General features: G+C 48.9%; 1 protein-coding gene across 2 annotated transcripts in view; it reads left to right on the top strand.

Moving 5' to 3' along the window:
- Window positions 1-27,013, top strand: part of FBXW4 (F-box and WD repeat domain containing 4) — an 87,983-nt gene that overhangs the window by 12,218 nt on the left and 48,752 nt on the right. For both annotated transcript variants that reach the window (XM_039481292.1, XM_039481291.1), the window contains exons 2-5: window positions 7,187-7,282; window positions 8,873-9,058; window positions 10,431-10,563; window positions 12,595-12,689. In XM_039481292.1, coding sequence (XP_039337226.1) covers window positions 7,187-7,282; window positions 8,873-9,058; window positions 10,431-10,563; window positions 12,595-12,689 — 510 coding nt within the window. The remainder of the gene's footprint in view (window positions 1-7,186; window positions 7,283-8,872; window positions 9,059-10,430; window positions 10,564-12,594; window positions 12,690-27,013) is intronic.

Here is a 27,013-nt window from a genome sequence, read left to right on the forward strand (position 1 = left end):
CAGGACTGGAGGGCACCTTGGAGATAGGTGAGAGGGGTTGCAGAAATCTGGGGGCCCCCTGTTCTTGTCTGTTAAGATTCCTTCCTTCTTCTTGCATCCAGTGTTGCTGGTAACTGTCCGCCACTGAGAAATGCAAATTCCATTTACTTAAAACGAAAACTCCAGCGTATTCTGATCGCTACCTCAGACTGCAGAGAGACTTTAAAAGTTTGTCTTCATTCTTCCATTTTTTTTAATGCTTCCCCTCGCCAGGAGCTCCAGGACACAGGGAAAGTGACTTAGCATTTAAACACATGAGAGTGATGGGATTTTAAAGTTGGCGTGAAGTCAGATCTGTTGGTAGATCCAAATATGGATCATGAAATCAAATGGTAGCAAAGTCTCACAAAAGTGACAGTGGTTTTTTTTGTTTGTTTGTTTGCTTTTGGGATTCCCAATTTGAGACCCACTCAAAGAGGCCAGGTTTTCAGAAAGACCCTAGCACCGCGTCTCTCATAATCAGTCCCTTTTAAGGTGTCTCAGTTTGGGCATACGAGAACGCTGAGGCATCCAAAGTCCCTTGCCACTTGTGGAAAACCTACCATGTTGCTTTGCAGCTCCATAGGCTTTCTCATGCAGTGCTGTCGCTGTCAGGATGGTGGCGCCTTGGTAGCTAGTCTTTAATATGTTTGGCACCTTTTTTCAGTTCTCTGCAAAAACAGGGATTGGGATCTTTTCTTTGTTTCTTAAGATTCTGCTAGAGTTTCCTTAGTGGTGTAATTACCAGCAAGATGGGATGCAAGGGGACAGTCAAGAACAAAAGAAGGCCAGAATCTTAAAAGAAGAGTGGCTGTCCCTTGGAATTGTGTAATACCCTGAGTCTAAGCCAGCAGTGTGTACAAATGCGTCATGGCTGTGCCATCAACAGGCCATTCAGGCTAATATTCCTGCAGTACCGTGTGTTCTGTTATGGTTCGTTATTGTCAGAGAAGTGGCTATCTAAAAATGACACCTCTGCTCCCAACGTCTTCTGAGTTCTCTGCTGGCTTTCATGGCAGGAGAGGGAGAGGTTAGTTGTGCAGAGTGAGTTTGCCTAAGGTGTTCTTTTCTGCCTTGCGCATAGTCAGGAGGATTTGAGCTAGATTACAATTGCTGGATCTTTCTCATTGGCGACACCAATGGCAGAGTCCGTTCTGAGTTTGTGCTGCTGGTAGAGAGAGGGATCATCTCATAGGCTGACCATTTAGATCTTCTAGACTCATGGCGAGAGAGGAGGTGCTACTTATTCCTTTGCAGAATATTACGTAACTTTCAAGATGTCAGTGCTTTCTCAATCCATCCATCCTTGGTTCTAACTGGACCTTTTCCCCTTTGGATGGAAACTTTGCGTGGGAGGTAGTTTTCCCTCCCCTTGAAGGACACATGCCCCATTGCTGTTTGCTTAGTATTAATAACAGTACATTTGTTCTCACTTCAAAGGGGAAATGGACCAAAAAGGCCATGATTGAGAGATCTTCAGTGACCTTGTTTTTGTAAGGGAAACTTGGGAGTCTGTGAGCCCCTGAAATTGTCTCACCTCAATACTGTGAAGTCTGGAAAGTCTCACCTTAAGGATACTAAAGGCGACCTTAACTATCGGGGTAGCCGTGTTAGTCTGTATCCACAAAAACAACAAGGCGTCCGGTGGCACCTTAAAGACTAACAGATTTATTTGGGCATAAGCTTTCGTGGGTAAAAAACCCACTTCTGCAGATGCAACATCCTTGATAAAGGCGTCCTTGTTGTTTTTAAAATGCACTTCATAGACTCCTAGAATCTAAGGTCAGAAAAGACCATTGTGATCATCTGGTCTGAACTCCTGTCTAGCACAGGCCAGAGACTTGCCCCACAATAATTCCTAGAGCAGAGCTTGTAGAAAAAACATCCCATCTTGTTTTAAAAAATGTCTGTGATGGAGAATCCACCACAACCCTTGGTAAGTTGTTCCAGTTGTTAATTACCCTCAGTGTTGAAAACGTTTGCACCTTACTTCTAGCTTGAATTTATCTAGCTTCAACCTCCAGGCATTAGATCATGTTATATATTTCTCTCCGCTAGATTGAAGAGCCCTCTATCAAATTACTGTTCCCCATGTAGATACTTGTAGACCGTGATCATGTCACCCCTCAACCTTTTCTTTGTTAAGCTAAATAGATCCTTGAGCCTCTCACTATAGGGCTTGTTTTCCAATCCTTAATCTTACTTGTGGCTTTTCTCTGAGCACTCTCCAATTTTTCAAGATCCTCTTGAAGTGTGGACACAGTATTGCAGTAGCAATCTCCCCACTGCCAATTACAGCAGCAAAAAACTCGCTTCTACTGAAGGTTCCCCTGTTTATGCATCCAAGGGCATATTAGCCCCTTTGACCACACCGTTGCACTGGGAACTTGTGGGCAGCTGATTATCCATCATAGCCCCCCAAGTCCCTGCTTCTCAGGGTAGAGTCTGCCATGCTGGAAGTGTGACCTGCATTCTTTGTTCCTAGATGTATGACTTTACATTTGGTTATATTAAAATGTGTATTGTTTGCTTGTGCCCAGTTTACCAAGCAATCTAGGTTTCTCTTTATCAATCACCAGTCCTCTTCATTATTAACCACTCCTCCAATCTTTGTCATCTACAGTAATGATTTTGTTTTCTACGAGGTCACTGATAAAAATGTTAAACAGTGTAGGGCCAAGAACTGATCCCTGGAAGATCCCACTAGAAACACAACTGCTTGATGATGATTTCCTGTTTGCAAAATGGCAGATGAAATTGAATGTTGATAAATGCAAAGTAGTGCACATTGGAAAACATAATCCCAACTATACCTATAAAACAATGGGGTCTAAATTAGCTGTTACCACACAAGACAGAGTTTTTGGAGTCATTGTGGGTAGTTCTCTGAAAACATCCACTCAGTGTGCAGTGGCAGTCAAAGCGACCAGAATGTTGGGAATCATTAAGAAAGGGATAGATAATAAGACTGAAAATATCATATTGCCTCTATATAAATCCATGGGACACCTACATCTTGAATACTGCGAGCAGATGTGGTCACCCCATCTCAAAAAAGATATACTGCAATTGGAAAAGGTACAGAAAAAGGCAACAAAAATGATGAGGGGTCTGGAACAGCTTCTGTATGAGGAGAGATTAATAAGATTGGGACTTTTCAGCTTGGAAAAGAGACGGCTAAGGTTGGGGGATATGATTGAGGTGTTTAAAATCATGACTGGTGTGGAGAAAGTAAATCAGGAAGTGTTATTTACTCCTTCTCATAACACAAGAACTAGGGTCCACCAAATTAAATAAATAGGCAGCAGTTTTAAAACAAAGAAAAGGAAGTGTTTTTTCACACAACGCACAGTCAGCGTGTGGAACTCCCTGCCAGAGAATGTTGTTGAGGCCAAGCCTATAACAGGGTTAAAAAAAGAACTAGATAAATTCATGAAGGATGGGTCCAGTAATGGCTATTGGCCAGGATGGACAGGGATGATGTCCCTAGCTTCTGCTCAGAAGCTGGGAATGGGCGACAGGGGATGGGTCACCTGATGATTCCCTGTTCTGTTCATTCCCTCTGGGGCACCTGGCACTGGCCACTGTCAGAAGACGGGATACTGGGCTAGATGGACCATTGGTCTGACCCAGTCTGGCCATCCTTATGTTAAGTACATTTTGAGACACATTTGGAGACTCTGTAGCAAGGTTGCTATGGAGCAGGCTGGAGCTGTTTGGGGAAGCCACAGAATGCAATAGCCGGGGATATTATGGATCAGGATAGAGGTGCACTGGCAGAGCTTGGGAATGGGAGGATGTTGTGACTTTGGGACTGGAGCGACAGGTGGTGCAGCCGGTCACAGTGGGGGTGCATCTGTGCCCATTCTGTAGTGTTTGCTGGCGTTGTCTCAGCTCCCCTGCTCACTTTCATGGGAACTAAAAACAAAACAAACAACCCCTCTGAATTCACCTAAATACATAACTGCCATATACACAGTGCTGTAACCTCTCATGTTTGGAGAGTCCTTGCACACGAATCCAGGACTGGAATGCACAGAGCAAGGGAGAGAGCATTCCTGCACCTCTGTTTCTCATGGCCTTGCACATACCTGGTTAAACAACTCCTTTTTTTCTGGGGGACTGAAGCTATGCAAAGTTTAAGTGCTGCCTGCACTGGTTTTCCCTGGAGAGGGTGAAGGGCAGGGCTAATTGGATCCTGCCTCTGCTTTCTCTCTAGGAGGCTGCAAAGTTTCTTCTTCTTCTCCTTATCGGTCCAGCAGACACTAAATTTAGATCCAAGGCACTCTGTTGATGATGGTAGTTAAAATAAATCCTCCTTGGTCTGGGCAAACTTCCTTTTCTCCCTTCAGATGGCTTGCAGGTCTCACTCCACGGGCTGCTCGGGGAAGTGAAACTTCTTGCCAGCTTAGCTCTTCTTGGTGGGACGACTGTAAAAGTTGAGAACTAGGCATGTGCTCATCTCTGTGTGTGGATTAGCCGAGGTAAATCATGCCTGGAGCTGGGAATAAAGCCCTAATGGTGACAGAGTCATAGAAAGTAGAGTTAGCAAAGACCGGTCAGGAGACAGTGCAAGATAGTTCTCAAGAGACTGTTTTCTAATGCTTTGTGAATACAGAATTGGACTCTTTCTCTCATCTGTGCGTACGCTTCTTGGAGTAGAGAGAAGTGGGATATTTTCCCATCCAGTGTTTGGAGAAGACATTAGAAATGGTTTCTGTGGCTGTTTGGCATTTTGCAGATCTATTGCAGGGAGAGCAGTTGGGATGAGTGAGATGGGGACCGCTCAAATTAATCATTGTGATTAAACTAAATATTAACAAACTTTGCCCTTCTTCAGGTTATGTCCACACGTAAAATGCGACAATAGCACAGTTACAGGGCTGCCGCGTTTGTGTCGACACTCCCTACAACGATAGGAGTGAGTCTCCCATTGCTGTAGTTAATCCACCTCCTCGAAAGGTGGTGGTTAGGTTGATGAAAGAATTCTTCCGTCTACTTAGCACTATCTGCACCGGGGGTTAGGTGGGCATAGCTTGGGCTCTCAGGCAGGTGGATTTTTCACACCTGTGAGAGATGTAGCTATGCTGATGTAAGTTTCCGGTATAGACCAGCTCTCAGTGCCAAGGGGGCCATTAGGAAGGACGTGTAAGTAAGGGAAAGGAGAGCAGAGGTGTAGACAGGACGTGGACGGTGTGGACAAGAAATCCACCCTTGCTGTGAAAGTTAAGGGGAAGTCAGTGAAAAGAGTCAAAAAGGGGAGCGACCGCGTTTGAGCAGAGGGCATGGAGGATGACTCTTTTAGTAGCAGCAGTTTTGGCTAGAGTGGAAGCAGCTGAGATGCTGGGAGGCTGGAGAAGAGTTGACCAAGTCATGGTCAAGGAGGAGATTGGCAGTGTAAGAGTGGAAGGAGAGGCCAGGCTAGAGAGAGTGAGCAGCTGTGACCATGGGGCCAAAGGAGGTCACCAGGAACAGCGTTAGAGGGAGCCGGGGAATTTGCTAATTATGGAACAGCAACTCACTGGGTTTATCAGAATATTGTGGGGCATAAGCTATGTATAGGGTTGCCAGTCATGGTTTGGGGCTCTGTTGAAATGTTTAGGTGACTGTGTTTAATGTCCGATCCTATCGGGAGTGTTAGCTGTGTCGCTCTCACCAAGTTTTGCCTCCTGGAAAATGCTCACTGTAGTTTCTGTGGAATGCTGGATACTTCTTGTTCTAAACTGTTGCCTCGCCTTGCTGGGCACTGTTCCACCCCAGATGCAGCTGCAGTTCAGCAGTGGATGCAGGTGTTTGTGTATTCTGGTGGGTGTTATGGATCAGGTTGCGGAATAGTTTTTCTTTTATGAACTGTTTTTCACCTGCTCGTAACTGGATCCCTGTGCATGCTGAAGCCACGGAATCTGCTGCAGAATTTAGGTTGTTTGCCTCAGAGTATGTGGGGTCATGATCCTACTTTTTAGACTGCAATCAAAGTTATGTACATGAGAAGAGATTTTTTGGTAGTAGTTGGCTCTTTAATCTAGTAGAAAAAGGCATAACAAGATCTAATGATTGTAAACTGAAGCTAGACAAATGGAGGCTAGAAATAAGGTGCAATTTTTAATAATTAACCGTTAGAAGAAGTTTTTCCTAGGTATGCAGAGTATTCTCCATCACTTGCGGTCTTTCAGTCAGACCCCCTCTAAGAAATGCTGTAGCTCTCTCACGTTGTGGGCTTTCTTCAGAGATTGCTGGGTTGGGTTCTCTGGGCCATGCTTTGCAGGAAGTCAGACTAGAGGATCATAATGGTCCCTTCTGGCCTTGTAATCCATGAACTTTTCAAAACACTTGCTCTTTAGGCTGAACTCTTCCATGCTTGAGATCTGCCTGAAGAGCAAAATCTTCAGCAAGTGGGAGTGGAATCCCTTTGAGCCCCCTTCAGCTGAGGAGTGAGTGGGGGAGAAATAATCTCTTCCCACTGTTAAAATAAAATTCTTGACATTTTTTTAAGATAAGGCTACAAACTGAAATGGCTTTTAATGGGGAACTTGGTATGAATTTAGCCTTCAGTGAGGAGTGGGACCTTTGCTTAAGTTGGAGTTAAAAACTGGTTTGATTTACTGAGGACAGGAGCTTTTGTAACTTCCAAATGGTAGAAAATTCCCGGCCTGTGGGTGCGCGTTGGCTGGTTGCTGCACCGAAGATGCATGCACAGCTAGTGAAGGGCTAGGTTATGCCTTCCACGGGATGAATGCCCCAAGATGTGCGGGAGGATGGGGGAAGCTCTTCCCTGGCTCACTCCATGTTCCCTGCCCAAGAGGCAGTCCTTGTGCCCAAGGGGTGTTTCTGGGTAGTGGAGGTGTGAGCAGGGCTATGTTGCATCTGCCTTTCCTCCCCCCCTGCATTGTGACAGTTGTGCTGGCGGGGACACTGGCTACACCTGAAAAGTAAAAGCAGGTCTGCTCGCACTGCACCCTCCCCTGCAGTGCCTAGCATGGCTCCAGACAGAACTCCTGAGGCCGTGCTCCTCTCTTCCTTGCCCAGCGTGAGTTTCCAGCTAGGCCGGTGTGTGCTAGTTGGTCACTTATGGAACTGGAGCAAGAATGTGACCCTGGCTGGATCGTGTGAGGTCCACATGCTGCATCAGTGCTCGGGGCTCACTGCGTCTGTCTTCCTTTCTCTGCAGAGCGGCTGGCATTCCAGTGAAGGAAAGGGTGAAGGTCTCTCAGAACTGGAGGCACGGGCGCTGCCGGAGGGAAACTCTCCTGAAATGGAAACGCAAGCAAGTGGCTCCTTTTTCTTTTACCCTGTTCTGTGGCTGCCAATAGGGGACACTGGGTTTGCCTCTGGACTTTGATTTCAGACTGTTCGAGCCCCCTCCCCCTTGATCTTTAGGGTCTTACAAGTGACACAGACAAGGCTGCTTTGTCGTTTGACTTACCTGATGACACTGCAGTGGGATAACTGGAGGTGCTGCCTAGCCCACTAGACACCAAACCCGAGAACCCAGTCTCAGCTGTCAATGAGGAGCCTGTGGTGCTTCTCCCAACAATAGGGGTTGGGTCATATTCCAGCCCTGGTAAATGCATTCTGCTTCCCCATGCAGTTCTAGTTGGATACAGTGTTCTTCACTTCGGATCCTAAACTGTTGAGTGATTTGTCTTCAGAGCCTGTCTGCATCTTGTCTCATACCACTGCGCCGCTGCTAATCTGTGCTCTGACAATAGAACGTGCTTCGCTGCTCCCTTGCTGCACCTTAAGCCTGGAATAATCCCTTGAGCTAATACAGCCCATGAGCGTCTCTCCTTCACATCCCTCCTCAAGATTCACTTCTTTTGTTCATTGCCTTCCACTGTTGGGCCCCGCCTGGTCTGGACGCAGTCCACAAATCTTAAAATATTAACTTAGTTCCTGCCCAGGATAATGAGATGTGCATAGCAGTGAGTAGAGGTGATTGTGATTATTAACTCGTGAGCACTGCGTCCAGAGCTGTGCTATGTGCTTTGCAAAACATCTAGGAAGACAAGGTCCCTTGCTTGAGAACCAGGCCTCCTGTAAGTGCAGCTTTCACATCAGCCAGGCTGAGGACAAGTGAGAAGGGCCATACCAAATTCACAGACCAGTGTGGTTAATTTCATGGCCAGTGGGTTTTCAAACTAGTCAATTTCACAATTTCAGATGTTTACATCTGAAATTTCAGGGTGTTGTAACCACGGGTGTCCCAACCCAAAATGGGATCATGGGGGGGGGTGTCACAGAGTTGTTCTGGGTGGGGCGGGGGGAGGGGGGGGTCACAGGATTGCCACCCTCATTTCTGTGCTGCCTTCAGAGCTGGGCTCTGACAGTTCATTAGCTAATTTAATAAAGCCACCATCCAAACTACTTTGTCTTCCCTATTGTTCTCTTACCCCGAATTAAAAAGTGTTGCTTTTTCTTATTAAAAAGTTGTAGAGAGTTAATTAAATTGCACCAGAGAGAGAACCACTGAGACAGGCTAGAGGAGTCTGTGGGGAAGCTGGATGTTCACTTGGACTAGACCGCTGCATGGGTGTGGAGGAAGGAAGAGGAACTCAAAGGCCATCTCAGAACAAAACCTACTCCTGCAAAGATGCCATGGGAGTCCTAAGTATTTCATATCTAAGCCTCTAGATTCCTTAGCCAGCCCCTCTTCCAAAGACCCCATTCTTGGCCTCTTCCTCAAGTCTGGAACCTTGGTTAGAAAGAAGCCACTGACGTGCTCTGGCATGTATTGAGAAATGTACTTGTACTTGTTTCCTGGCTGTGACGCTATACTCAGGCCTGTCCTCCTAGGAATATGTCCTGGGGGGGCCAGCAGCTGTCTGATCTGTTTCCCTTGTCATTGTCTCTGCAGCTTGATGCCTTGGATGCATTTAGATGGCGAGTATCTCTACCTGTCCCAGGCAGAAGACATCCGGGCCTACCGGTTTCGTCCAGACAGTGCTGGCCTACAACGCCGTCCTCAAGCCATCTTCTCCGGCCACCAGGAAGATGTGTGTCGATTTGTTCTCGCCAGTTCCCACATCGTCAGTGGAGGAGGGTAAGCTCAGTGCCGTGGATGGGAGAAGCTTTGGTGGGGGGCCAGGGCTCTTCAGCTGCACCAGTAGAGGAATTAATTTTCTAAGCACTCTGGATAAATCTGTTTCAGAGCAGAAGAGTGTGTTTGCCATCCAGTACTCCATGTTCCACCATATTTAACTTCCTTGCACTGCCCTTTTCCTGACAGTTTGATTTGCTTCTTCCCGAAAGAGACCTCTCTAGTCTCATGCTAATGACCCGTTCAAGCCTTGATCTCTTTGCAGATGCTGCCGATAAGGGGGCTAAGCAGTGCCGATTTTGCTAGGGATTTTAATATATTTTTTTCCCTTTGCAATAATGGTGACTGCAAGGACAATGCATCTCGACCGTTGAGGGGGATGATATTCGGAACTGGGCATTCACTAGCTGCAGGTGTGCACACAAACAACTTGCATCTACCTGGGCGTTAGCAAAGGAAAAGACGTAGTTTATAAGATGTTCATCTTTTGGCACCTGAGCGTGGTGGTACTAACTATAACGAGAGTAATCAGTTAAGGGGGGCTGTTAGCAGCAGGAGAAAAAAAACTTTTGTAGTGATAATCAGGATGGCCCATTTCCAAAAGTTTTTTTTTCTCCTGCTGATAATAGCCCCCCTTAACTGATTACTCTCATTATAGTTAGTATGGCAGCGCCCATTTTGTCATGTCCTCTGTGTATATGTATCTTCCTACTGTATTTTCCACTCCATGCATCCGAAGAAGTGGGCTGTAGCCCATGAAAGCTTATGCTCAAATAAATTTGTTAGTCTCTATGGTGCCACAAGGTCTCCTGTTCTTTTTGCTGCTACAGACTAACACGACTCCCACTCTGAGACATGTTCCAGTTTCTATAATTTTATTGGCATAACAAGGTAGCAAATTCTTTGCTGAGTTAATACAAATCATTCAGTCTCTGGGTCAGATCTTGTTCCTGTGCTTCTAGCTGCCCTGGCATGAGGGGGAGGGATGTGGCAGAAGAGGGATGTTTCTCCCTGCCCTCCCCCCCCCGCACTGCATAGCGTCTGGACAGGGTTCCGGCTTCCTCAGGAACACCAGAGGACGGAATGGCTACTGTGCTGGTTCGTGCAGCATGGCCCTCACTGAGAAGGTCCCAGACTGGTGAGAACATGCTGCCGTCTGCAGCTGCTCTGGCCTGGGATGACCAGAAATAGGATCTAGTGGGAACATTGTGGGTGGGGTGGGGTGGGGAATGAATCATCCTTTCCCCTGGGATGGCAGGTGTTCTAGTCCTCATGCAGTTCTACCAAGCATGAACTGGAGATGCGCTCATCAAGAGCTGATGCTTTAGCTGCCCTGCAAAGATGATGACTTCCCGCTCGGGGTTTTCTTTCACAGCGATGGAAATATCGTCCTCTCTAAAGTCCACGGCTCCTTCAGCATAAAGTTCTCTGCGCACCAGCAGGAGGTGAACTGTGTGGACTGTCAAGGGGGCATCATCGTGAGTGGCTCCCGGGACAGAACAGCAAAGGTGAGCAAGCGTCGCGTCCGGCACTGCACGTGCTGTAGCAGAGAGGTGAGCTGTGAGCTCTGCGTGTGTTTAAAGGTGGGTTGAATGGGATCTTGAGCCCTGCACTTGCCTCTCTGTGTTGGGAGCACAATAAACCTTGCTTAGGTTTCTGGAGAGCCACTTGCGATGTCAGCCCGCCAGGACAGGGGTCCAGCAGGAGCTGGGGAAACTAGCCACGGGCTTGAAAGGTGAGATGGGGTAGAAAGAGAGGGTCAGACCCAGGTGGGCTTACAGGGGAGTTTAGGCTTGGCCTTGTAATGCTGTTGTAACATGTATTTCCCTTTCTGTTAGTCTCTCTCAAATTTCATCCCAAGCGACCGGGACGGTCTCTCTTCTGTGGGCTCTTATTTACGGCCTTATTCCAAGCTATAAAAAGCTGTTTCCTAGGATATGTCTTTTGTAAAAAGACATGAAGTGTGCAGGGACAGCCAGGAAAGTGACTGTAAAAATGACCCATTTTTTGTCTTTCGGTGACTTTCATATCAAATTGGAGCCATTTAGCTAGTACGTGCTAGGCCATCCTGTCCTGCTTGGTGTGGCTTGGCTGGCCACTCTGGATATTTCTAACCCAGTGTCACCCTGTCTTCCAAAGCTGTTTTTGTCAAACACAATTTCTGGGCAGAGTTTGCCTGGGCTCGAATGAGTTTGAAGCTGGCCTGTGCTCGAGTGGGATCGCGGGGCCTGTGTTTCGGGCAGCACAGTCTCACAGCTCCCATGGGCAGGAGCAGGACAGACCTCTTATGACCTTGAGAAGAAACTCCCGAAGGTCCAAGGGAATTTAACTTTTTGTATTTTGCTTGGTTCTGCAGCCGGAATGAGTTTGCCCGCCTGACCCTCCCATTTGGCCCTAATGGACGGAGTCACTTTGATTTTTAGAGTGATTTTTCTCGTGTGCCTTGTAATTTCTGGCGGCTGGAAGGGAATCCGTAGCAGTACTTTAAGGGAGCTCTAAGTGCAGTGGATGCTATTGAGGGCTCTCCGAGTGTTGATTAGAGCTAAGCTCCGAGTAGCTGCTAATGTACATTCCTCACTGATAGGCACCAGATAGCATGCTCTGAGCAATATTTTTAACCTGTAGGAGATAGGGACGCCTTAAAAGAGTTAAGCTTTTCTGCTGCTTTTGCTGACACTAGGTGCTAAATTCCCTGCTGCCGGGAATAGCCTGCAATCCTGGGCATTATCAACAAACAAACAAACACGGCACCCCCGGCTTTGAAGTCTTTAAGTAAAACACTGGGCATGGGGGGGAAAAAGGGAGCTATGGGCTAGAGTCCGGAGATCCAGCCAGGCTGAGGAGGGGGAGGGACTTGGGGATCGGGGGGGCTCTGGCAGAACCCCACACTTTGCTCCGACCGGGAAGGCAAGGGGTGCGGTGGTCTGCAAGCCCCTATTGATGGCAAGGGTGAGTCAGTGTAAGGGGAGCATGTGGTGGCAGTACTGGGGGAGGGGATGGGATTCTTCCAGGCTGCTGGGAGGTCAAGGGCCTTGCCCTCTCTGCATGTCCATTATTTGAAGATACCTAGGGGGTGGGCTTAAAAAGCCCGGCCTAGGGAGATGGGTCTATACGGGAGCACAAATGAGACAAGCCTGCAATTAATTCCCAAGCTAGTACAAATGGAAATACTCAGTTATGTCCCCCCAGGAGACCAGCGGGGATTTGGACATCCCCTGATCTGGTTGCTCTGGAAGCTCTGCACTGCACGCTCTGTAGTAGGTCCCTGCCCTGAGGAGCTTGCAGCCTAATCTTGGCTGTTCTACGGAGTGGAGCTGATGATCAGCTGGGCTGGGCTGTGAGAGGAACCGAGTCTGGCAGTAAAGTCGCTTGGGGACACAGTTGAGGCCTGTGCTTTTCCGGCTGGTGCAATTGTGGGACTGAGAGTTCATTCAGAAGATCAGAGAGGGGGTGGTTCTCTTCAAACACAGGCTTGGACGCCTGTACCCTTCCCTGCCTGCTTCTGGGTGAGCTGATGTAGCACCTCTCTGTCTCTCCAGGTTTGGTCCCTGTCCTCTGGCAGAGTTGGGCATTGTTTACACACGGTGCAGACTGAGGACCGGGTCTGGTCCATCGCCATTAGTCCATTATTAAGGTAATCAAGACCTTTAGTGGTCACTTTAACAGGTACAGCTTAACTTCCTCCCCTCCCCTCCCGCCCCCCAATTCCCCATCCCCTGGTACTCTGGATTTGCAAATATATCCAAGATAGTGGGGCAGTTGTCTAGGAACTTGATAGGGGTGGGGGCAGATGAGGAGGGTATAGGCCGAGTTTGAATCCATGGGGGCAGACGTCTTAGGGGAGTATGCTCAGGTCACCTCCCACCAGAGCCACGTGGACCCAGCCTTGAAAGTGACTCTGTAGAAATGGCCCCTTGGAGTTCCATCCCTGTCTGCTCCCTTGTTCGCTTGCTGAGTGAGCTGCTCAGCTGTACACGCAGAGCTTGCGTTTTACTCCTCTCAGCCCAGGTGGCCCTGTGCAGAAACAAGGCAGATCCTAGTCTGTGTCCTGCGCTCTGACTCCAGCCTCTTGTCTGCTGACGAGCGAAGCAGAAAGGGGTCCTCCTGAGCTCAGGCCGGGCCTGTGGAGCCAGTGCTTTGAGTGAGCTGAGTTGGCTTGGGAATGGAGCAAATTGGGTAGGGAAGGGCGTTAATGGAAAGTAAATGGCATGCGAAGATGCTGTTTTCCAGCTACTCTTCTGAACTTAACCCCCCTCCTGAGCATGCAGTTTAGGCCTTAGGATTGTCACTGTTCAGTAGAGGATGTCAAGATGTTGCGTACAGCAGCGAGTGTAGAAGCTGCAGCCTCTTCCAATCCACTGATCAAAGAGTCTGTGCCTCCCATTTCAGAGAAGGTGAACTGATGAGAAACTGAGAAACTGAACCTGTGTCCAGTAAATCTTCAAATTGGACTGGCAGTGAACGGCCACGTGTATGTGCTGTTGAGTTGGCCTTGACGTCGTCCCTCCTGCAGGAGACATGTCTCCTTTCCTGTCCCCGGGAGCGACCAGATAGAGCTGCTAAGAATGCCCGGATGGTGTCTATAGACCTAAATGATCCCAAATTACTCTGCAGACCGTGGACCGTATTGTGCACTGAGCTCTATCCCATGTGTTCCCGGTGTCCCCATCGCAATGGACACTGCACCCTGCGATGCTCCGTTGGGCTCTGCCATCCCTGAGTTTCAATGGGATGAATTTTAGGACAGCCCAATGCCAGGAATTTCCCGTGAGAACTTGTCCTCATTAGGTTTCCAAGCCAGTTTTGCAGCACCCCATCCATTTTACGTGGGGTGTGTCTTGGGGGGGTGATGGAGCTGAACCTCGTGCCCAAGTGAGCTTCACCTGTGCCTAGTTCCATGACGCTTTGAGTGCCTGTGTGTGCAGGCTGCTCTCTGAGCCATCCACAGTCATATCAGTGGTGACCAAGGCACCCGTGTTAGCCTCCAATCTCTTGGCAGGGGCCTGGGTGGTTTTCCCTTCAGATGGCATCTGTTGGTCCTTCTGCAGTGGCTGGGAAGAGCTATGCAGCAGGCTGCTTTATTCTCCTAAGTGATGACCTGTGGAGCTGGCCTCTTGTCAGGACACTGTCTCCTCTCGCCGGCGCGCACACTCGTGCACACTCTCTGTCACAATATTTACCTAGCGTCTTTCTCCCCCCGCTGGGTGACAAATGGGCGGCTGCAGAGCAGCTACCCCACAAACGAGTGGGCTCAGATCACTCGCTCGTTTCATGAGACCGCGAATCCCGCTGCCCCTCCATTTTTTTTTTTTTTTAAGAATTAGAGCCGATTAGCCACGTCATTAATTCTTCAATTTGACGGCTGATATAGCAGGGCCCGAAACACACTGCTGACCCCGCATAATGGAAACCCCGCTCCTTAACACATTGACGATGGGAGAAGTTAATTAAAATTCCACAGAGTGAAGGTGTCGGCTAACCTATAAACCTGTCGCTTTTAAGAACAAATCGCTGCCATCCTAGAAGAGAGAGGGGATCAGAGCAGGGGCAGGCAGGAGGGTACGGGAGTGGGGGAGCAGGAGCAGGGGCCAAGGGGCAGGGGAGATGGATTTTCACTAATAAACTTATTGTTCGCTGTTTAACGAGCATGTATCCAAAATTGTCTCTGATCTCTAGCCAGGCCAGCTATTGTGGGGCTTGTCCCTGCCTGAGCCGGTGGGATCCTGTACTTCCCTGCTTTACACGCCCAGAACACCTGGTCTAAAGAGTCTGCATTGTTGAGCTGAAGAGGGCAGAGAGGACTCAAGATAGAACTTGGGTAGTACCGTTCGTCAGCCAGGGGAGTTGTTTTAAACATATCATCACTGGCACCTTCCATTTCATCCCAGGTACTGCACGTTCTTTGCCCGATTCTCCCCTCTCCCACACTGAGTGAAATCAGGAGCTCCTCCATAGAAGTCAGCAGCTACCCCAGTGTGCAACCAATGCAAGATCAGAATCTGGCTCTCTGTGTCTGGCAGCTGGCACTGAAGTGCAGCCAGGCCCTTCTATGGTGGAACACAGAAGCTTTTTAACCACGCAAAGCAAGAGTGCACATCAGCTAGGACAGGAAGCAAAGAACGCCACCAAATCAGCTTGAAACTGCCAGGGAATTCAGACAGAATCCAGTTTCTTAAGCTGGAAGTTGGCCAGGACACAGGAGTTAAAACCCCAACCATTTGGAAAAGCACCATGGATTCTTTAATAACCACCATCAGTCAGCACTTCAGTTTCCCATCTTGCTTTTCTCTGGCCTAGTTCTTGTGGTCTCCTGCCTCTGAAGCATCAGAGATGGTCACAGCTGGAGATGGGCTGCTGGACAGGGTGTCCCTGAGCATTCTCTTGTCCATGTGCTTTCCTGGCTGGTTGTTGCTCCCATGGTCAGGGTCTAGCTTATCACCCTGTGTGGGATCAGGAAGGCACCCCCCCCCAGGTCGGCTTGTCAGTGACCTCAGGGGTTTTTCAGCTTCCTCTGCAGCGTGGGGTGCAGGTCAGTTGCCGGGATTATCTGGACATATCTCACTTAGTCATTTCCCTGCCATTGCAATTCGTAAATGCACCCACTCTTTTTCTGTAGTTAAAAAAATACAAATCTGAACTTTGGGTCCTGACTGCTCAACAGTGCAGCCCACTCAGAATGAGGAAAGCTAGAGTGACCAGGTGAGTGCCGCAGTGTATCAAAGTGTTTCTTTACGTCTGAGTTCTCCGCAGCAATGAGTTTTCTTTGCTCCCTAGGAGAACGGCACGTGATCTGATAAAGGGTATTCGGGGGTTCTACGTCTTCTGCTGAGAAGCTAGTTTGGAACTTCCTAGAATCATAACTTCCTTGGGAGTCAAAACAGAGCTCCCTCCCTGTACGGTAGCTTCAGTGTGTGCGGTCGGTAGTGGTGCTGTACGGAGGAGGTGAGTGGCCTCTGATGAGCCCTGTATGGAAAGTAGTGTCCTTAAGTGGAACTGGATCGGGCAGAAAGTTAGTCCCACCTGTGGGGAGCAAGGGACTGTTACAAGTGTCTAAACCCTGCTGGTGCTGCTCACGCGAATTGTCCCAGGGAGCTGGAGTAGACCCTCGATTTGGAATGCGCTAGCACCTGGAGCTGGGGAAATGGCCTGAAAAGCACCATTCTTAGAGTAAATAGGAAGTGGCAACGAAAAGCAGATTCTCCAGGCGATGGTGTGATTGGCCTCTGTGTCTCACTGCTGCACTTTGCTCCTCATAACGTCTTCCCTGTGTCATTGAGCGTGAGGTGAAAAGGCTGAACTCCCTTCTAGGACAGCAATTCAGATCCATCCTCAGCAAGTGGCGATTGGAAGTTCTAGCCTTCTGGTGGCAAGCAGGTGGCCTGCCTGAAGCGCGTGTGGGGTGGGCTTCTAAGAACTTACCGGCGAATGGAGGTCCACACCCCACTATCCCAGTTGGCACCTCCTGGCCCTCTTGTTGGCAACTTCAGCAGCGAAGATTAAATGGACTATGGAGGTTTCCTCGCCTGCCTGGGCCTGAAGAGGGTCCTCCCAGAACCGGGGTGAGGCACGCTTGCTGCACATTGTGGGGTACATTATGCTAGTGCTGCCTGGCCTAGATCTGTTCGGTGGGTGAAGAGGACTTTGGTCTTCAGGGATATCAATTAAGCACCTTTTAAAAAATAAATAAATAAATGTATTTATTGAGGAAGTCTGAACCAGTTCCCAGACCCTTGCCATATAAATACCAGAAACAAAACAATCATTCCAGCAATTAGTGTTTGTTTAAAGAGACATTACAGGGGAATATAGGCATCCTGTCTTTAGCAGGTTGTCCCCGTGTGATAGAGTGAGCCTGTACAACACCTGTAGTATGTCATTTCTAGTGCTTTTTACTAAATCAGGCCCCTATTAACTGCATTCAGTTTACGGGGACTCCTCCCCACAAAAGTTTTGCACCTGTTCTGTTGGGAGAGGGGGTGTCAAACTTTGATCTCACTATTTGAGTAACCCGCTTCTTTTTGATGCACATGGAACTATATGTTCAGCTGTGTGGCTTCCTGGTTGTCATGCGATACACACATTCTAGTGGTAAGACCAGCTTCACAATTGTGGGGCCCCCTAACAAAGTTATGTGGGGTAAAGGAATTGCATCCCATCACCTTCGGTCTCCTCTCCCTCACCTTCTCTGCACAATCTCTCCTCTTGCATTCAGTACAGCCAGCGTCTCTGCTGATCAGTGCCCTGAGAGCAGTAGATCGCACAGTAATGTGGCGACTTTGGGACTTTGGGGAAGAATTTGGGGGTGTCCCATAAGGTGGGAGCCCCACTGGACTGCAGCTTTGAGGGCTCCCAAAAGCTGGCTCTCCACTACGATAGCTAACACTGCAGTTAAGGTTGCAAAGGTGCTTCCACTCTAAACCCCTTTCCCTAGCCGCTCGTAACTTACTGCAAATTCATTTGCCTTTTGAACTCTGTAATGTGCGTGTTACGTTTTTCATTTATCGCTGCTTACTGTGGTGACTTATTTGTGTTTGGAGACCAGTCCAAGTCTGCATGAAATGGACCGATTCAAATCTGCAAAGTGAATCCAAGCCTCTAGGGTTTCCAGTGGAACAGCTGCACCTTCATGCTTCATGTCTCCCAGAGGTGAGGGAGGCCAGAAAAGAGAAGCGATCACTGTGCACCACTTGATTTGGGGCTAAGTTTATGGAGAAAACCGGGTGTCAGTGCCTGGCATTTATGGCTTCAGAAACACAGGGTTTGCAGTGTGTGTCATGCTGTCTAAATGCACCTTTCTTGAGGAGAGCCTGACTGCAGCTCAGTACTTTTTTTATGACGGAGAGACTTGTAAACTGAAAAAAGAGGTAGTGGACTCTGAAAAGAATTCAACTTTTATTCTCAGTGATTCAGAAATCCTTTGGCACTTATTTTCTAAGAAGTACTAGGTTTCAAATCCCCTTTTATCCAAACCAACTCCTTCCTTTCCTTCAGTGTTTGCCTTCTAGATTTTAAACAGTTCGGGCCAGGGAGAACTGTCCTCTGTTGTCCTCCTCCAAGCATGCTGGCACTTAACAAGCACACGAATGATTACACTGGTACAGGTGAATTTTCAAAAAATGCCTCCGATGCATCAGGTGCGATTCTGTGCTTGCAGGCTAAGGCAGGTGTAAAACTTTGGGTGGAGTTGATCACCCTTGTTTAAAATTCTGGCTGCCTGATAGCACCTGTCCTCATGCTGCACTGGGGTAAATGTGCATCCCAAAGAGAAGTCAGACACATACCTAAGGCTGCAGCAGTGATTCTGGAGTGTGAAACACTTTCTTTCAGATTTTTTTATTTAAACTTCACATTACTTGGAATAATTGTGAATGACTTGTAATGGGTGCCTGGCAGAATTTCTGTGGGGTAAAATAGTCTGATTCTGAACAACTCGCTAGAGGTAGGAATTTTGCCCACGTTTGGATATCACAATCAGGGCCATAATGTGTAGCTTATTAATCTTGTAAGGAAAAATCTGGCTGACAAGTTTTTTGTTTTTTTTTTTAAATGCCATCTCTTTCTCTCCACAAAATATATATGTATGGAATGACAGGAAAAGCTTCCCTGAATATAAAGGGAAACTGAAAAGCTTTGCATAAAATTAAAACCCATTCATATGGTTTGTACGGCATATGATTCTAATTAATCAGTGGGATCAGAGAGCGCTGGAACCATGGCAAAGCCTAGCAAGACATGAACGACTGACTAAATGTAAAGACAAAACAGCTGGATGGTCGTTCTTTGAATTTACCTGCCAAGACCTGTGTTCTGGATCCTGTGTTTCTCCTGCAAGGGTTGATGGTCCAAAGCAGGAAACAGGAAACCAAAGGGAAAGGGCAGAAGTTTGGGCCGAGCTGATTAAGTGGAGGAGTTGTGTAATGTACATGTATTGGAAATCTGTAGCCGATGTGCGTGTGTGTTTCTTACCGAGGTGAGCTCTGAGCTGAGGTAAGGGGAGATGCAGCAGTAGGCCCTTTGTGACTTGAATGGTGTGACAGCTCTGCCATCTCTGTCCGATACACTGTTAAGTTTGTGTCAGGGTTGGATGGATGGATACGCACGTGCGCCCCAGAGCCAAACATGTGCAATGACGCTCTCTCCTGACTTCCCAAAGGCCATTCAGCTATAACCAAGTGCTTCTAAAGTTTACTCCTTGTACTGGCATATTTCTATGGTGCTGTTTACGTTTGGGCACCTGGCTAATAGCTCCTTAATTTATTCGTCATTTAATTTTTGCTTGGATCTATTAATCCTACTTGACTCCATCTCAGCTGGAAGCTTGTCTGAAATGATCTATTCTTTTGGTATCCCAAAGCTTCTCAATTAACGTGGTGTAAATCAATGGAGCTATTCTGACGATTCCCAACAGCTGAGGAACTGCTCGTACGGTGCATTCTCCTGTGACTAGTGACTCTGGAAAAATGGCACCATCTTTCTCAGCAGATTTCTCTCTGTGTGTATCAGAATCAGATCTGCTGCCTTCGGTAATATTTTTTGGTCACGGTTTCCTACTGCTCACCCAGCAGAGCCAAAATGGTGGCAGGGGAGGGAGCTGGAGTTTAGGCTGGCTCATGCACCATCATTAGAATTGCTAGCAGAGTTTGCAGTGCAGGAAACGGTGCTCTTGGCTGCACAGGTGTAACCCGGCAGAACGCAGTGTGGTTGCACTGATGGAACTGAGAGGAGAATTTAGCCTGCAGGAAGAACCCCACTTGACTGTCAGATCCCTGGTTGGCTTTGCAGAGTTGGCAGTTCGTAAAACATCTAACGAATGGCGCTGATTTGCGCTGGAGTCCATGAGGCAGTGAACATGGAGCGCCACGATGCTCTTTTGACAGAGTTGTGATGGAGAAGAACCTTGCCCATTGCTTTTCTTTACCTAAGAATAAAGTGCAGGAGGTCTGTCAGCTAGTTTTCTCTCTCTGCTTCTCCCTTCAGGGGCGAAAATGGTGCTCTCCAACCCACATCTCTGTTCTCTGACCCTGCTCACCTTATGTTGGAAGGAATAGCTTAGGGTTTGGTTCCATTTTCTTAATTAGTGTGTGATATTGATTCCCTATTTTGCTTTCTCCACTTGAGTGAACACACATACTTATGAGTTCCCTCTCCTCTTTCCTCCAAACACGCACACACCTACAGATGCCTGCTTATGCATTTTGCTACCTTCCTTACCTTTTTAATTCATAGCTCCCTCCTGCCATCCTTCCTGTAGCTGCCGAAGTTCTACCAGTTGCAGCCTTTGGGTGCTCCGATAATATTTACTACTACAACTGTTGCAGAGATTAGTACATCAGGTGTCTGTTTTGGGTGGGTTTCACTGTATCAAGCGGGTAGCTGAATTTGTCCAATGCCTCCATTTCTAATTCAGTGTAGTTGCGTGTTATATTGAGGGTATTTTTGTTTCTTCCTTGGTGCTTAAGGGGGAAGTCTGTTTCTGAGAGCTGGGGGGGAAGTATCTTTGCTGCACAACATACAAAGTAGTACCAGAAAGGAGAAAATGCAACTGTCTCATTTTCTCGGGTCACACTGATTACAGTCCAGGGGTCTGGCAGTCCTGTGTCTTCCAGTTTCTATTTCCAATTTGTGATCTTTGTCTTCTTTTTTCAGACTTGCAGGGGGAGAGACGGTAATTTTCCTGGAGCTTGGCGGCTATTTACTTTTGCATGGCCGTACATCGTGCCTTTGTTTTTCCACCTTTGATCAGTGTCCTGCCGACAGATAATTTAGCAATTGCATCCCAGGGTGGAAGTGTGGAGTTAATGTTAAAATTAGTTGTTTTCCCCCCCCCAACTTCTCTGGCTGATGAAGCAGAGAAGGAGGTGAGGGGGGCCATAAATTCTAGTACTGGCGATTCTGCTTCTTGCAGAGAAACGGAGCCTCTGATGTCTCTACAGCACTTTCATTAACATTTAAATTAAGGGTTTGTTTTTCAGGCGGCTTCAGAGTCGCAGCCCTTTCATGGCCTGACACATGCAAGGCTGCTATCTCTCTTGCTTGCAAGCCGAGTGAGTGTACAACAGTAATCATTGCTGTGTTTTCTGATCTTCCTCTGGGGAGGGCAGCGACCTGACAAGCTGCGCCAGAGGTTCAAAGAGAATCCGAGACAGACCTGCAAAGGTAGATGAGCAGCAGGATGCGGGTTTCGCTCCTACAATTAAAGAGTGTGTTGTCTGTTCCCCTCCCCTCTGCTGCTGTGTGAGAGCCCCAGGTGCAAATGCCTGAAACCAGGTTCAACTCCCAGTGCTCTCTTCCCCAGCAAGTCCTGGGGAGCCGTATGGAGGATGTGAGTTCTCGCCTCCAGGTGGGAAGTCACGCTGCAATGTCCTTAATTAGCATCTTGGTCTCCTTTGTAAAAAATAAAAATCCAGTGGAGCTGGAGGCAGGTCTGTGTTCTGCTGGTGGTGGTAGCCACGCGGGGTGTTGTGGTGGGGGCAGGCTGTGAAGGGAAGAGTTATTGGGGGTCCTCTGGGACTCCACCTTTGTGTTCTGTGCTGTTCCGGAGTGTGTGTGCGCGTGTGTGTGTGCGTGTGCCGCGAGGCTGTACAGCGTGGCTGTGGCACACGAGTTGATTGTCACTGAAGCAGGCGATTTGGCTGCTGTAAATGACTGCCCAGTCAATGACTTTCCAGCGTAGTAACAGGTCCTCTCTGGGCATCTAAAATGCTGATCTTTAGGAGCGTCTGGGTGACCATCAGACCTTCCCCTCCCCTGGGTTGTCTCTGCCACACCAAGTGCCATCTGTAAGTGGGCAGTGTTGACATGGCAGGGTGGCTAGGGAAACCCGTGTTCTGTGAGTTCTCAGCCTGCAGTTCCAGGTGACCGGATCGGATGCCCTTGCATACAGCGCAGTGGCTTGCAGTAAAAGCAGGTGAGAGCTGCCAGCTTGCTTGGTGCATGTGCTTGGGAGATGGAGTTGGAGGACCACCACTAATACTCCCCTTGTCTGTGATTCATCTGGGGCAAGGGGCATGCAGAGCTGGAGCTTATGGCCAGTAGGGTACAGCTCCGTGAAGACCTGGTTCAGGCACTGAACTCATCTCTGCTGCAAGGGCTCCTCCAACCTCCGTCACGGTGTGAGCCATGTCTCATGGACGCCACCCTGCCCATTCGCTGCCCTGTGTGTGAATGGGCAGCGTCCCTGCAGCAGCTTCAGCAATTGCTGGGTGATATCAGGGAAGTGTTGCATCCTTTCTGAAACCACCACTCATGCTGTCTGCTTTTGCGCTTCATTCCCCCTTCCTTTCCCAGCAGCTCTGGTCTCTCCCCCTGCCCTGCACGTGCTTCCCTGCAGTCTGGTTCTCCTCCTTGTCAGCCCAGCACATGCAGCATGGTTCTCCTCTCTGGCTGGTCGGGTAGCAGCTGCACTCCCAGTGCTGGTTCCAATCCCTGTTTGGGATTCCTGTGTCCTCTCCTCTTTGTGCGCTGGTGGCCACTTAATGAGAGAGGCAGCTCGGCTGACTTCTGCTCGGTCCCCGCTCCGAGGAGACTTGTGGCAGCAGCTGGGAATGGGGACAGCGCTGTGCAGCCTGCCAGCTCTCCAGAGATCACAGCTTCAGAACTATAAGGCTTAGAATTTGATAGTAATTACTTGTAATAGGGTACCCCACCTTGCACGTCTTTGGTTCTACAAGTGCATAAGAAGGTACAGTTGGTGCCCTAAGATCTTGTATTGCAACTCCTTCTTCCCCTTCTCTTCTTTCCCCCACCCCATTAGCTGGCAGCAGTAGTAGACTGTTCTCCTTTGTGTACTGCCCACTGAAGACTAGTTCAGGCTAAAAGCAGGCACAGGGTGGGGGAAAGTGACCCAGCATACAAGTAAAAAGCGTTTGGGGTGGTGGGAGGCTCATGGCTTTATTGGGATGAATGATTGAAAATAGATACTTGACTGATTTCTTGTAGCTGTTGTGACAGAAGAGGGTCTTGAGGTGGGACCTGAATGGGGGGAGAGCGATGGCTTGGGATAGGGTTCCATGCATGGGAGAGAAGGATTGAGTGGCACAGAGCTAAAAAATGCAACGTGAAAGCAAGATCTTCAAGGGTAGAGAGTCTCACTTGCTAGCACGGTGGGGTTCATTCAACACTGTGACTTGCAGCACAAAACCTGTTCGAGGGACGTTGTCAAGATACAAAATCATCTACTCCAAGAAGCTTTCCCCAGAAGCCAGGAACCGCTGTAATTGTCCATTTCGGGTTTGTTTTTTAACCTGTCTTACCCCTGCTCTGATCCGGGCTGGCAATTTCTGTGAACATGTCAAGCACTCGAAGTGGACTGGATTGAAGTTACCTGTATGACCTGGTTACTTGTGAGACCAGCAGTGGCACAGCCTAGTGTTCAGTGCATGTGGTATATTGCCAAGTACTGTCTGAGTAACACAGCTCTTAAATGTAGATGATTTTATTGTCATCGATACTAAGAACTGTAGAGCTGAGGGCTGGAACAGACCTGTTAGTCTGTGCATCCAGGCCTGGAATTCACAGTCCCACGTTCTGCCAGTTCGTGATTGTTTCCGACTGCATACTCAGGGGCTTCATTCAGTCTAATAGAGGACTCCAGTGACGGGGCTTCCATCACATCCCTTGGGCGACGATTCTACCGAATTGATAGCTCTCATCATTCAGAAAGGTTTCCTGATATTTATCCCATTGCAGCCTGTACCACCATAACCCCGTCCTCTCCTTCCTTGAGGCCTCCAGCCAGAGACCGTTGTTGTTTAGCCAGTTATACCTATTCAGGGCTCCATCTCACCTCGTGCTGAGCCCCACTGCAAAGTGCTAGGTCAGTGAAAGCTAATCAGGTCCTTGGGCATGGGGGATGCCCAGCGCCTTGCAGGATTTGGGTCTTCAGTGCTCGGAATCTAGACTCCTGCGTCCGTCCTTACACTGGTCCCTTGGCACTTTGGTTTAACCCTTGTGGGCTCTGACTTTGTTCTTGTTTATGCCAGCGTAAGTCTTTTGAGTTCAGCAGAGCCACTCCTGGGCCACACCAGCGCAAGTGTGGTTGGGGTGGAACTCCTGTTAGAATATATATATATATATATATTTTTTTTTTGAAAGAGCCACTGTATTTACGGGAGTAGAGGGGGGAAATGCCTGCCCCTGTTCCCTGCCCCCCAGTGCTTCCACCTCCCCCCACATTGTTTCGAAAGGCTTGGTGCATCTTTGATTAGGTGCAGGTCAAAAGAATTTCCACATCGTGACCTTAATAACTAGGGATGATTGGCAGGCGGTCTGTGGAGAGGGAGCAGCCAGCCCCTTTCATCTCCCTTAATGCCGCTCGGGGACAATGGGCCAGCATATTTTCCTTGTTGTTCCTCATTTGAAAGGGTCTGGTATCTCTACTAGGTACCTGTGACATGGGGGTCTTGATTGGGGTCTCATAAAGGGCCCTGTCAGTGTGTCCAAAGGCCGAGAACACAAAGGCAATCAGTGGGTGGGGGTCTCAGCTGACCACTGAAGAAGGGAGGGGAGGGTCCTGGAGGCAGTGGAGGGAGAAGCAACCCCCGATGGGAGACCTTAAAGGAGGGTGGGGGGAGGAGGCGGCCCAGTTTTGTCCCTAACTCATCAAGCACATCTGCAGAATTGTCCCAGCCACTGCCTCCCAGTTTCAAAAGAAGATGATCGTTTGATAAACCGTCCTGATTCACCACTTTCTCACAAGGGAGGGAGACCCACCTTTGACCTCTATGATTTCACATTGGGCCCAGCTTTTCTTCCCCCCACTCCAATTGCTGGAGAAACTTTGAAATGCATCCCTTTCTTCCCCCCCCTCCCCCTCTTTCCCTTTAGGGTTTCCCCTTTCCCCTCCCCCCGTCCCCGCTCTCTCGCTTTGTAAAAAGCAGGCGCGCTGCTTTGGAGTTTCGGCGAGTAATTAGTAAAATCTTTCGGCAGCACAATAAAACGGCAGCGCTTGGGCTGCATATTCCCACCATTTACATACTAGCGGGCATGCGAGAAAACAGGTGGCCTTCCCAGTGCATCGGTGCCTGTGAAAATCATTTGGAAGGCAGGGAGGGGAGCTGTGCCGGGACCCACTCGCTCCGGCTAGCTATCGGAATGTGCATGAATATATTAAAATATTTTCACACAATGCTTGTATTTTCCAACGGGAAGAGGCATCTTCTCAATGAAAGGCGGCTGGCCCCTTCCGAAGGGTCTTTCCCACTCGGGGCTTGTTCGCATGGACCAGATAGGAGGGGGGGGAGAGAGGAAATGGGCTGCGTCTCCAGAGAGCAGAGCTTTGCGTCTCTTCCCATTCCTCGTTTTCCAGTGAGCGACTGCAGAGCCAAGTTGTGGGGATTCATGTCACCAGCGAGGGCTCTTAGGAAAAGTCTGTGGAGGCGCAATGGGTATAAAGAGGAAATAGTTTGTAGTGTAGCATAGAGCTGATACACGGCATCCCCTTGCTGCGCCAGGAAATGGCTGAGGTGGCTCTGTCCGTCGTGGGCAGCGTTAGCAAAGTGCCCATTCGTAACAGTGAACGTTTTTACGGCGCTCGTTAGCTGCTGTTCTCCTCACTCTACAGAGGTTACTATGCCACAAGCCCAAAGCAGGTAAGTGGCAGCCCTGGCATTAGAACCCAGGAGTTGCTGCCTTCCAGTCCTGGATTCATTAGACCACGTTACCTCTCTGGTAACGTAGCAGCAATTTGTTAGTGGGTGTTTTGGGTTTAGCTGCACAGTTCATAGAATCATAGACTATCAGGGTTGGAAGGGACCTCAGGAGGTATCTAGTCCAACCCCCTGCTCAACGCAGGACCAATCCCCAGACAGATTTTTGCCCCAGATCCCTAAATGGCCCCCTCAAGGATTGAACTTACAACCGTGGGTTTAGCAGGCCAGTGCTCAAACCACTGAGCTATCCTCCCCGATGAACCTACCGATGGAGCAACTGGGTCTGGTGGAACTCCTTTTCTCAGGCAGCAGGATGAACGTCCTCATGGCTTCCATATGCAGCAGGGTGCGAGTTCAAATCCCTGGGCTAGTCTAACTGTTCTGCAAAGGAGCAACCTTACTGGATGGCTTTGCTGCCCGCCTAAGCTCCAATCAGTTGGAGGGAATTCGGGGAAGAACACTAGTAAAAGGGCAAGGTTTGGTAGGGACTAAACACTTAAAGAACCAGTGGTAGATCTCTTGGCCAAAGGCAGAGTCTTTGTATGTCTCAAACACTGAGTCTGGCTCTAGGGATTCTGTTGCCCTGGTCAGAGATAAAATTGCCCTAGCGTATGCCAGTTGTAGGAGTATCATGGCAGCCTAGTTCAGAGCTCTCCGAGGACGAGGATAGTCTGGGGTGGTACAAAGGAAGTAACTAGGAGGAATGGGATGAACTTAAGGCGACGTCCCTTGGTTGCAAAGGGCCGTGATCGCCTCTGAAGGAAGGTGCTAGAGAAGGGAAGTGTGGTGGGTACCGTGAAGTCACTGTGTGGGGATGTATCGTAACCCTGTCCCAGTATCCTGAGTGCCTGTCTCACAGGTGCGTACAGAGACAGCCATCTTGAGGCTCACCTGAGAATGGACGTGCATTCATCGTGCGCTAGTTCTGGCCAGGGACTTGGAGAGCTGCCGATAGGCATAGTGTCTAGGTGCTGCCTACACTCCAGTGCAACCACAATTCATAGATCTCAGAAAGAACCTCCTCCGGCCCCCAAACAAACTCCCTAGTCAAATCCACCCCGACTTCCCTCCAAAAAGCCTGGGAAAGGAGGAGTCTTGCAGAGGACCTGGAAGGTCCCTAAATTGTTTCTGGCAGATGAAATGGGAGCAGCAAGCAAGCTCTGAATCAAAGGCCTCCTTGCGTTGGCTCTGCCCCCAGGCACCTTCCCTTTTTAGAGTAGGGGCCGGTGCTGGGAGGCCTGAATCGACCCCGACTCAGATGGCCAGCACCCGAGCCGTTCCATACGGTGAAACCCTTTGCAGCGGGGCT

The sequence above is a fragment of the Mauremys reevesii genome, linkage group 7 (genome assembly GCF_016161935.1).
Source record: "Mauremys reevesii isolate NIE-2019 linkage group 7, ASM1616193v1, whole genome shotgun sequence".
Classification (NCBI taxonomy): Eukaryota; Metazoa; Chordata; order Testudines; family Geoemydidae; genus Mauremys; species Mauremys reevesii.